Source organism: Lepidochelys kempii, chromosome 4 (genome assembly GCF_965140265.1).
Source record: "Lepidochelys kempii isolate rLepKem1 chromosome 4, rLepKem1.hap2, whole genome shotgun sequence".
Classification (NCBI taxonomy): domain Eukaryota; kingdom Metazoa; phylum Chordata; order Testudines; family Cheloniidae; genus Lepidochelys; species Lepidochelys kempii.
Window position 1 is genome coordinate 78,514,305 of NC_133259.1, and position 12,264 is coordinate 78,526,568.

General features: G+C 44.3%; 1 protein-coding gene across 7 annotated transcripts in view; it reads left to right on the top strand.

Annotated features, from left to right (window-relative positions):
• Nucleotides 1-12,264, top strand: part of WWC2 (WW and C2 domain containing 2) — a 217,178-nt gene that overhangs the window by 71,764 nt on the left and 133,150 nt on the right. For 6 of the 7 annotated variants that reach the window (XM_073341736.1, XM_073341738.1, XM_073341735.1 and 3 more), the window contains exon 2: nucleotides 751-860. The exons of the other annotated variant lie outside the window; for it this stretch is intronic. In XM_073341736.1, the coding sequence (XP_073197837.1) occupies nucleotides 751-860 (110 nt within the window). The remainder of the gene's footprint in view (nucleotides 1-750; nucleotides 861-12,264) is intronic. 7 annotated transcript variants of the gene reach the window in all.

A 12,264-nucleotide genomic window follows, 5' to 3' on the forward strand; every position in this document is an offset into this window, starting at 1 on the left:
GGCTGGTATAGTCATCTTGCTTTGACTGCTGATACATACACAATATACTGACTTCAGTATTCTTCAGTAAGAAGTCTTATCTTGGTGTACTTATGGCCCCCCATCACTGCAGCATGAATTGTGAGCTTCTGAGAAATTTTAATTTTGTGAGCTGCATGCACTCACTCTTACAATTTAGACATTTCTTCTAAGATTTAGTAGTCTTACTTCAGCTGCCACTCATGCTTCCAAGGATAAATGTCCATCAGAATAGGATTACCTGTATGGTACACCATGGGAAGTTATTTTCTGTTCTCTGAATTTTCTGTGTTGACACTGCGGAGGAAGGATGATTTCATGATTAAAGCAGAGGACTGATACTTTGGAAATCAAGGTTGAAACTGTAGGTCCTCCCACTTACAAGAGTCAAGTAGGAGAGTAGATTTTTCAAGCTGTTGTCTGCTGCTATTGTTTAATTACTGGAGAGTTTGAGGATAGCATTACAGTAGATTTCTCAATCGAATGTCTAGGCTAGGCAAATTTGGGGAATAATTTATCTAACTTTTGAGTTAATATAGTCAGGATATCCTTGGAAAGTCATTCAAGAGCTTGAGGTTATTTTTCCATGTCATTTGGCAACTTTTCTTCTCCTTTCCTCCTGCTAGCCCTCTATAGCAATCCCTCGCTTCTAATTATGAACAAGAGGACAGGTCCAGAATTTTTCAAGAAAAACCCCATTGCTTTAATTGCATTACTTTAATTTGTTTTTAGGTTAACAAAGCCTTTGTCATTCGCGGATTGTGTGGGGGATGAACTACCATGGGGATGGGAAGCTGCATATGATCCTCAGATTGGTGTCTACTATATCGATCACATAAACAGTAAGTGGTTTTGGTTTGTTTTATGGATTATATAAGAAGGCTTAGCTGCATTAGACTTTCTTCTCCTAAAGGAGGAGTAAGAGTGGGGAAGGATTTTTTTTTTGAGACCTGTAATTCGTAGAAAGCCTGTTCAGTGCCTTGCTTAAAAAAACAGGTCCCTCCCTCACCCCAAAAACAGGTCCCTCACTCACTTTCCTGTGAGTATATATTTTTTCTGAGAGTGAAACTGGCTCAGAACTAACCAAAAGGCTCAGTCTTCTAAGAACTGCTGTGGAAGAAGTATACTGCTCAGAAGTGTACAGTAAGTAGAGAAGGCTTAGTGTTCTTAAATAAGCATTTGCTATAGGACTCAAATAATTGCCAATCGGAGGCATAATGTTAGGACATTTTGAGTCTTTTGAACATTCAGTAATTCACAGTAACAGAGGCAATCTTAGAAGAAGAATGAAATATCAGCTTCAATCTAATGGCAGATAGAACCAGTGAAGATTAGCTGGTGTTGGGTAGGAGTGCTTACTTGGTATAATTTCCAAATGAGGACTGGCAAACGTACTGTAGTTTTAAGAACAGCATTCTTTTAGAATAGATTCTGCGCTGCAAATTATTTCATCTACAGTAATTCAGAAAAATAAAGCCAGTGGAACAAATTCATCCTTCGTGTGACTCCACTGGCTGCAATAGCCTTACAGTAGGGACCTATGTTGGTATAATAGGACAGTTCTCCCTGCCCCTTACGTTTTCAGAGTTGCATTGGGTTTTGTGTCTAGATCCCAAACAACTCTTAGAAAATTTAGGACTCTAATGTATATTAGATTTGTGTAGGTAAATATTTTCCCATAAGCATTTTTGTCTTCTGTGCTTTTCCATGCCTATCTGTTAAATACTGAATGATGCCTTTAGCATTTTCACAAAAAGGCTCCTTAGCATCTAAAATGTGCATATTGTGCTGTTTTAAAAGTCTCGTGTGTAACCGAGTAAAAGAGAGCAGAAATTTCTCACTTGTCTTTTATTATGGTTTGAATATTTCTAAATTAATATGTTTCTATAAAAGTAGGGAAGTATTTTACCAAATCTGCTCTAGAAGCAAGGAAGGAAAAAAATATGCTTCTAAAACTAGAGCAACACTGTCAGAGCAAATTTGTCTTTTTCTCATTCATTTCTCTCTCTATCAGACTTTTTGCTTTGGTTGTTCATGTAATTAAAAAAATCAGAATATGGAATTGTCATAAATATAAAGGGAAGGGTAAACACCTTTTAAATCCCTCCTGGGCAGGGGAAAAACCCTTTCACCTGTAAAGGGTTAAGAAGCTAAGATAACCTCGCTAGCACCTGACAAAAATGGCCAATGAGGAGACAAGATACTTTCAAAGCTGGAGGGCGGGGGGGAGAACAAAGGGTCCTCTCTGTCTGTGTGATGCTTTTGCCGGGGCCAGATCAGGCATGCAGGTCAGAACTCTTGTGAAGAGTTAGTAAGCAATCTAGTTAGATATGCATAAGATTCTGTTTTGTTTAAATGGCTGATAAAATAAGTTGTGCTGAATGGGATGTATATTCCTGTGTTTGTGTCTTTTTGTAAATTAAGGTGTTGCCTAGAGGGATTCTCTATGTTTTGAATCTGATTACCCTGTAAGGTATTTACCATCCTGATTTTACAGAGGTTTTTCTTTTACTTTTTCTTTAATTAAAATTCTCTTTTAAGATCCTGATTGCTTTTTCATTGTTAAGATCCAAGGGTTTGCGTCTGTGTTCACCTATGCAAATTGTTGAGGATTTTTATCAAGCCTTCCCCAGGAAAGGGGGTGTAGTGCTTGGGGGGATATTTTTGGGGGGAGACGTTTCCAAGTGGGCACTTCCCCTGTTATTTTTGTTAGACACTTTGGTGGTGGCAGCATAAGGTCCAGAGACAAAAGGTAAAACAGTTTGTACCTTGCGAAGTTTTAACCTAAGCTGGTAAAAATAAGCTTAGGGGGTCTTTCACACAGGTCCCCACATCTGTACCCTAGAGTTCAGAGTGGGGAAGGAACCTTGACAGGAATTGTTAATGATTTTAAAAAAAACAGTGCCACTGAATCTGAATTAAATATTCTTTGAGGGAATGCAAAATATTACTACTACAAATCCCGTTATACAGCCCAGTGTACAGACTTGTGGTGCATGTCAGTGCTGACACATGATTATAAACTTGGATTTTCAAAAATGACTCATGAGATTTTGAGTGCTTTAGGTTTCTGGGTGCCTAATTTTCAAAAAGCTTGAATACCACCACTCTGAAAAACATGCCCCTTTAAGGTGTTTCAGGTTGGACACCAACTAACAATTGAGGCATTCAGAATTACAAGACACTATTTAAAAATCTTGACCTTTTTTTTAAAAAAAGTTGTTTTCTTTTTATAATCTCTTTCTATACATGGATATGTTCTGTACATGTTGTCTATAAGTGTTACTTTGCACTTCCATGGGAACTTAGATGTGCAAGGTTTTGCTTTAAAATTGTCACTGTAAGACTTCCTAGACAAGAATATTCCCACTTGCCAATTATAACAGGTTATAGAAGAATTGTGTGTGCTTCAGCTGTGTACATGCTTATACTTTCCTGTGACTGCAACAGAATAGAAGTATTTTTAGCTAACTTCCCTTTTTTGTAAGTGTGTTTGATGGATGGTAATGGAATGCAGATAGGTTTGTTGGGTTTTTGTTTAGTTAAACTTTTTTTTTTTTTACCCATTGTTTGGGAGTGAGAGATCTGACATGTACAGCTCTGTTGTATTAATCTATGTTGCCTTGTTGCAATTTCGGTGAAATTTATCAACTTCTATTTTATTTTGGAGGGCAGTAGATGTTAGCTATGTGGCATGTATGAGGTGGTGTTCTGAAGAGAGCACTCTTTGTCTGAGTCGCTGGGAGGCAAGCAGCCTGTGATAAGGGTCAGAGGCAGGTCATTTGTCTAACATGCCAAACGTTGAGATTATAGCTTTAATTCACCTGACTGGAATGAATGTGTTACTCTGATGCTTTTGAAATAAACATCAGTATGGGGTGGTTAATTGCAAAAAGTACCAGCATCTTTCTAAAAAACAATGTTTGCTCCTGTTTGCTACATCATTGACCGCATTGACTGCATCATTGACTGCCCAGAGTAGAATTCTTGAGTCTGTCTTAGAATGGTGGATAAACTAGAACTACAAGGAAGGTTATTGTCTATTCTTTCTTACGTAGTAGTCATGGATTTTGTTTTCATCATTCTCCGAGTGTCATATGATAAAAGAAATACATTTTATGAATTCCGGGGTGGGGGGGGAATCAGACACTGGCTAGTTGGGAGTACAATTTGTCTCTGGCTAATAAGTGTAATAAACTGGGGGATAAGGACCCACCAATGACAATACCATGGGGCAATGCCTTGGTAAAATTCCACGGGGGGTGGGGAAAGTCACTGGGATTCCTACCAAGCTGCTGGCTGTGGATTTTGTTTTGAAGTTCCACTTTAAGTATTGGCCACTGAGTAGGAGGTGTCTGTTAAATGTGAATCCCCCAGCAGCTGATAGAAGGCGCAATCTCGCCTATCCTGTCCCCTCTTGCTTCCTGCATTCTGCAGGCAGGAGGGAGTTGTCCACTGTTCTATTCCCACTGATTTCAGTGGAAACAGTGCTAGGTCAGTGTTGAACATTTATTAAAAAAATGTCATGGGATTTTCAGAAGAACAGTTTAAATGCTACAAAAATCGATGGCTTAGACCAGGAGTGGCCGGCCTGAGAAGGAGCCAGATTTTACCAATCTGCATTGCCAAAGAGCCACAGTAATATATCGGCAGCCCCCTACCAGCTCCCTCCCCTCCCCCGCTCCCAGTGCCTCCCGGCAGCCCGGCCAATCAGCGCCTCCCGCTCCCTCCCTGCACCTCGCGATCAGCTGTTTCATGGCGTGCAGGAAGCTTGGGGGGTGGGGGGAGAGGAGCGAGGCACTGCAGGCTCAGGGGAGGGGGCGGGAAGGGGTGGAGTGGGGGCAGGGCCTGTGGCAGATTGGAAAGTTGACGCCTGTAGCTCTAGCCCCAGAGTCAGTGCCTATATACAAGGAGCCTCATATTAACTTCTGAAGAGTCACAGGTTGGCCACTCTGGCTGAGATTGTTGTCTGCCCTGCACTATAAATCTACTAGCTAGGAAGTATTGGGAAGCAGGAAATATTCGATAGCAGTGGTGGGCAACCTGCGGGCCGCCCGTGGGCTGCCGGTTGCCCACCACTGCTCCTGCTTTTAAATGGTAACAGTTTTCGCCAAAGTGTATGTGGAGTGTGTGGTTTTTTTTTTTAATCGAAATTATTATTGAAATGGGTGAGATCGGGTTGGGAATATGTCATACTGTGTTTTTCTTTCGTGTGTGTGTGTGTGTGTGTGTGTTTTGTTTGCACACCCCTGACTGATGTGGCTATGCCAATATAACTTTTCAGTTATTTTCAGACCAGGCCTCAGATGTTATGTACAATTGTAATAAGTATAATAAAGTCAGGTAGAAATAAGATTTCCAATTTGTGTGCCCTTTTAACACCCAAAATTAAACACTGACATTGCCATAAACAGTGATGGATATGTGTGGGGTCTTTTTGCCTCTTGTTTTCTACATCTACCTACTCAAATTTTGGTATTAAAAGTGATTTTTCAGTTATCCTAACAGAAGGGTCCTCATTTCCTTCTTTCTTCCTGAAGCGACTGTATAAAGCATATTCCCTGAACTGAGTAGAAGTCAATTATTCCTGGGGGAATTCTGCACCAAAAAATTAAAAAGTCTGTGTTAAAAAAAAAAGAATTCTGCACACAATGTTTTAAAATTTACAAAATTCTGCATATTTTATTTGTTAAAATAACACAATGTAACATTCCAGTTTAAATTATTTTGGTAATTTTATTTCAAAATATCTGTTAGCAAGTACGTCTGTAACAATACAGACCAAAAAAAGAGATTCTGTTTTTTGTTTTGGTTTGGTTTGGTTTGGTTTTTTTGGACAAATAGATTCCTTACTGGGCATGTTAATACAGAACTTTGAGTAATTCATTTAATTTACAACACAGAACTGTATTTCCTGTACCCGTCAGAAGCAATGCAAAGGTTTGTGAGTGTCAGGAGTAATGGAGGAGCTAAGGGAGAGGGAAGGAGCCTGGAGTGAACCTGAAGGGTTGCTGAGTGTGGGTAGAAAAATATGGAACAGGTTTTTTTTGCGGGGGAGAGGTAGGATTGTTGGGGAGCCTCCCCCATGCAGACCCTGGCTGATCCCAAGCCTCTCCCATTCAGTCAGGCACATCTTCCCACCCCGCATCCCAATGGGTCCCTGCAACCTCCTCCTCCATCCCCATGTGTCCCTGCAGCCCCCCTTGCCTGTTCCCATGTGGCCATGCACCCGACTCCCATTCAGCCTCTGGCTCAATGCTGTCACCCCACTAGCTTCTGAGCCCACATCCCAGTCTGTGCCCCCAACTAGCCATTCTGAGCCCCAGTCTGTGACCTTCCCAGCAGCCCCATATGCCCACTCTGTCCTAACCTGGCTCCACGGGCAGGTGCTGTGATGAGCTTCTACTCTTGGGGGAATTCTGTGCCATTGCGCACACGCAGAATTTTTTTCCCCACAGAAAATACATTCTGCCCCAGAAGTTCTGCAGGTCCATCTTTTGCCAACCAGAGGCCACTGTGGCACCAGAACAGCCTGCTGCATTAATGCTGTTGGTTGTTCTGGCACCACAGTGGTCTCTTGTGGGAGAAAGGCAGAACTGCAGCACTTCTGGGGCAGAATGTATTTTCTGCAGAAAAAAATAAAATTCTGCGGGACACATGAATTCTGTGCACACACAGTGGTGCAGAATTCCCCCAGGAGTAGAATAAAATGGATTTCACCCCAAATAATCTAAAAAATCATTGAGTCTGTTTTGAATGCTCAAAACCCCTCAAACGTGTTAGATTAGGAAACCAGTTAAATCCCAGGAATATGATCAACACCAGGGAACTGGCTAAATTGCCTTGGGTTTTCTGGGGCCACTGTGAATTATATGCTGTGCAGAGACTCTGGAGTCGAGCAACTTCTGCCTTGCCTTCATGCTACCTGGAACCTCCCTTTACTCCATATCCTGCGCTCCCTAAATAATCCACTTCCCCTGCTGGGAATTTGACTGTACCCCTGGGTCAGGAGCCAGCAGGGGGGAAAGAGTTTGCAAGAGGAAGTCAGGCTGGTACTGTAAAACAAGCAGTGTCGGACTGGGCACTATTTGATGGGACAGGACTATGGGGAAGGTAGGGAGGTTGGAATAGCTTTGTATGTTAAATTTTGGGAGAGCAGGAATTGGGGAATGGGAAGTAGGAGAAGCTGAGGAATATATTCTGTGTTGCTCTGAGGATCAAATCTCTATTATCTAGCCCCAGTGGTAATCCAGTCCTTAATGTTGCTCCCACTTTCCCCAATCTGTTTATAGATAGAAACTTTAATCTTTTAAACTGTCTCCATGCTTTTCATGGTTTAAATTAGGACATCATGTTTTCTCAGTGCATCTTTGCTTGCATAGTGTAGGTTATTTGCTGTGTTCAGAATTTGATAGCTGTTTTCCCCCCAAAGTGTCTTTTACTTTCAAATAGATGTAGAGTGTTTCATCCACCTTTTATTTTCTTCCTTTCCCATTTATAGTTTCCAACTCTTCCCTAATTCTCTAAAAACTAGAACTGGGTAGAGAGAGGCATTCCATTTCATGGGGGATTTTGATACTTTGAAAATTTTTTGTTTCTTTTCAATTTGGAAATAAAACAAAAGTTCAGAATTTTCCACAATAGGGGATGGAGCCCATGCCCTGAGGGGCAGTCCACCTGGAGAGCTGCCATAGACCCCTGGAAGCCTAGACTCCCTAGTAGCCCTCAGGAACTATCCCTGGTTTCTGGAAAAAAGTTGTCAAAATCAAAGTCTCCAAAATCTTTAGATTTTGACAAATAACCTTGTCCTGTCCATTCATGTGTGTGATTAAGTGATTGTAGCTAGACTGTCTATGCCATATGCAAAGCTAAAGATTATCTACTATATTTTCTTCTACCTTTTGGCTTTGAAATATGTGCTTACCATCTCAGTGTTTGTGTGTAGTTGATTGTAATAGTGGGTATTACTGAATTAAAGAAAGGAAACCCTCTTTTAAGAAGAAAATAAAAGGCTTTTTTTTTTTAATCTGGAAAAGTAATAAATATTTTAAAGCAATTTAAAAAATCCCTTCCACTCTGAGCTTGGAGAAGAGCAAATATTTGATGTATAAATAATCACTGTAATATGCAATACCACAAGCCTGGGACAGCTTCACAACACAAGAGAGGTGGATACCAGGCAGAATTGTTAGTTTATCGCTTACAAGTTGAATGGAAAGCAGTCCATTATACATGCTTAGAGTATTGTGTAATATAAGTTCCAATCCACTGTATGTCTTCCTCTTCTCTCAGAATTCCCTACACAGATTTGTTACACCTCTACATGCCAAAAAGTATTTCTATCTAAGTCACTTTTTTGTCTCCTACTCTGGAAGCATGTAACGTGCACCTCATGGGTTGCTTTCAGTCTCAATTCATCGATAGGGAATAAGAGAATAAAAAGAGTAAGGCAGAAGGGACATAGAGAGGAAGAAGACAGACAAGGATGGTGCCCCTACTCCGGATCCCTTGCACTCTGAATGTAAAACTCAGTGGAGGTGCTCATTCCATCCCCCTGCTGCCTCCTTCATGTAGTTTCAGTCCCTGGTGGTTTGGCTAAACTGCTCGACAGCAGTAACTCAGTCTGCAATGTCATGGCAACAGGATCTCCACTCCTGTCACATTTTTGCAGGCCTTAGCACCAGCTTATGCCTGTGACTGATTTGCCCACTGTATGGAGCCTTGCTGATAGGATCACTTTTCTCTCTCCACCAGCCTGGTGCTAATGCATCCACTTCAGGGGAAGGGTATTGGGGGACAGAGGCAGGAATCTTGGGAAGTGAAAAAATACACATATCCTATAATGCGTCTTCAGGTTTTCACATCTTTTATTTCTGGCAGTCCTAGTGAAAGAATCCTCTGTTGCTTGAAGTGTGTGTTCTTGTTTTGAGACCCCACCAAGGGCTGAATCCTGTAAAGCCTAGTGCTTGAAATGTCTGTAGTGCTTGCCTCTGAACTCGCGTTCCCTAGAGCTCTGTTACCAGATATGGAGAGAGACTGGCGCGCCACAAGCTCAGTGACGTGATTACAGGTTTGTTCCATCATTCCTAGTAGAAATCTTTGAGTATAAACTTCTTGAGGAAAGGGGGGTGTGAGTGAATTATTTTAAGTTTATGGGAAGTTGAAGGAAGTGGCTGGAGGAGAGGAGGCTTGTTTTATCTGCAGGTGCCTAACAGAATGAAGAGGACAAAGTGTTCAGAGCATTTCCCCCTTTCTCTGCAATCTAGTGCTCCATGCTGTCCTTATAACTCATAAACTTCCCCATCCATAAAACTGGTGGAATGTGAATTTCTGTGTGTGTGTGACATTTTTATCATTGAGGGATATATACTCCACTACTTCATCTTCTGTATTTTAGATAACTTTGAAACCATGTTATGTGTTATAACTGTGATTTTGAAGGGCCACAGGGTTTTGTCAAACCCACTGTCTTTGTAACATACTCTGTTTATCTTATTCTTCAGATACCCATTGAGCAAATGTATCAAATGGAAATGTGACACTATTTCTTTTGAATCCTTTCTCAGATATGTAGTTGGGAATCTTCTTTTGTGGCTCAAGTTTGAATTGTGCAGTATTTCACAATGTAAATGTTCCTTACAGAAAGCTTTTGGAATGTAAACTATAGCATCCAGTATTGTCTTGTTGCATGTTTTTACTTTTGCTGATCTACCTGAAACTAATGCAGGTGTATTTTTTTTTTTTAACTATTCATTAAGGCTTCCATTCAGTTACATGTAATGTTTATTTTGTCAGTTTAGATGATTTGAGAAATACTTGCATACTATTTTTAAAAAAGATACTATGTATTTTTGTCTGATAAACAAATCTACCAGAAATGTTAATTACAGAATGGGTACACCCTTTTTAAAATTCATACATCAAAATAAATAGTAATTACGGTAACATTTATAAATGAGTATTACAACTACTAGACACCATTAAGGCCAAATTGTTTTATCTTGCGATAGTTGACACCAGTTCTTCTTTGAGTGCTTGCTCATGTAGATTCTTTTCTAGATGTCCGTGTGCCCACATGTGCGGTCATTGGAAATTTTTGTCTTAACAGCCTTCATAGGGCTGGCTGTGGTGTCCCCTTGAGTGCTGTGCTCATGTGTCGGTACATCAGGTGCGGCCGGCCCTACGCTCTCTCAGTTCCTTCTTACCACCCGTGGTGGTTAGTCAGAGTTCCTTTTCTTGCATAGCAAGGGCTAGCGGTTTCGTCTCTACTGACTTAGAGCCCCAGGGCCTTGTAAATAGTTTGTTTGTAGTGGTTAGTGTTAAGTAGTTGTTAAGTGTACTTAGAAGTTAGAGTCCCAGTGTGGACTTCGCCCCAGGCGGGGCATGCCCTGATCTCCCGGGTTTAAGCCCTGAGTGGACTGTAACAGGTCTATACCTGTAAGTGACCCCCATAGCACCTGCCTCAAGTGCTTGGGGAAATCGCACGCGAAGAACAAGCGCCGTATTTGTAAAAACTTTCAGCCCAGGACTCAGAGGGAGCGGGATAGTCATTTCCGGGCTCTGCGCATGAAGTCTGCCCTTCATCTGGCTTCCAAGCAGTTCCGCCAAGACTTGCCGAGTACCTCAATCTCTGTGCGCAGTACGCCTCCGGCATTGGGCTCCATCTGGCATCGATCCCTGTCGCTGGTGCCCAAAAAGAAACCAATGAAGCACGACTCCCTGGCAGCAGGCAAGAAGAGCCATGTGTCATCGGGCAAGAGACCCAGTTCAGACCGCTCGGCCACTCCATAGCCACGTGTACGTGCCTTCCTGGTTGGGGCTCTTAGCCCTTTAAAAAGTCCACCACCAACTCCCGGGAGCAGTATGGGACCCAAACCCCTGATGGCACAGACTCATTCCCAAGCTCCCCTGGAGCCGAGAAAGCAGAGGCCTCCGCCGCCAACACAGCACATGCCGCAGGAAATGGCAAAGGTTCCCCACAGGGGCAAGCCAGCTGCTAAGACCCTTCAGGGGGCAGGAGAGCACCGCCGATTCCCCGAGCCACGACCGCGCTCTCCATCTCTGTGCCGCAGATCGCCAGAGACTCAGCCCAGATCCTCTGCGGCTTGCCCTCAGTCACCGGCACTGCAATCGCGGTCTCCACCATCTCGATGCGGATTGCCGAGAGCAGGAGCGGGCAAACTTTTTGGCCTGAGGGCCACATCGGGTTTCCGAAATTGTATGGAGGGCCGGTTAGGGGAGGCCGTGCCTCCCCAAACAGCCAGGCGTGGCCCGGCCCCCACCCCCATCCGACCCCCCCGCTTCTCGCCTCCTGACGGCCCCCCCGGGGCTCCTGCCCCATCCAACTCCCCTGGACCCCCTCCCCGACTGCCACCCGCCGCCCCATCCAACCCCCCCTCTCCTTCCTGACTGCCCCCTGGGACCCCTGCCCCCATTCAACCCCCCTATTTCCCGCCCTCTGACTGCCCTGATTCCTATCCACACCCCCGCCCCCTGACCCACCACCCTGAACTCCCCTGCCCTCTGTCCAACCCCCGTGCCACCCAGCTGAGCTAGACATGCCAGCGCGCAGCACAGAGCACTGGCTCAGGCCGCGGCTCTGCAGCTGCGCTGCCTGGCAAGAGCTCGCAGCCTCGCTGCCCAGAGCATTGCGCCGGGGGCGCAGTGAGCTGAGGCTGCGGGGTAGAAGGAACAGCAAGGGAGAGGCCAGGGGCTAGCCGGCCAGGCAGGAGGGTCCCCTTTGACCTAGAGGGAGGTGCCGGTCTCCGTACTACCGGCACCGTTTGCCCTGCCACCAGTCATCCTCTTGGCGCAGATCTCAGCCACCTGCTCCTTGTGGGAATGCTCCCCATCACGTCTCCGGCACTGGTCCCCTCAATACCGGCACCGATCCTCTTGCTCATGTATCCAGTGGCGACGGTCAGCAGCAGACTCAGGCATCGACAACCCCACCATGGTCACCAGAAGGGGATTCCTCCGGCACAGGAGGGCAGTTCAGTCCCTCACCCAGACTCCACTGGCGCGATTGGGCCCCCAAGGCCACGTCAACATCGACAGCAACGCTTTGGCAGCATGAGCAGTGGCCAGTGCAGTGGCCTTATTGGAGCGCATGGGGAGTGCTGGTCATGGTGATGCCCCCTTCACACGGCTCATCTGCCACCACCTTGGAGCAACAGTTGGCGGCACTGACGGCACCAGACTTGAAGCATGAGGCATGCTCGGAGGTCGAGGCAGAGGAGACTGCAC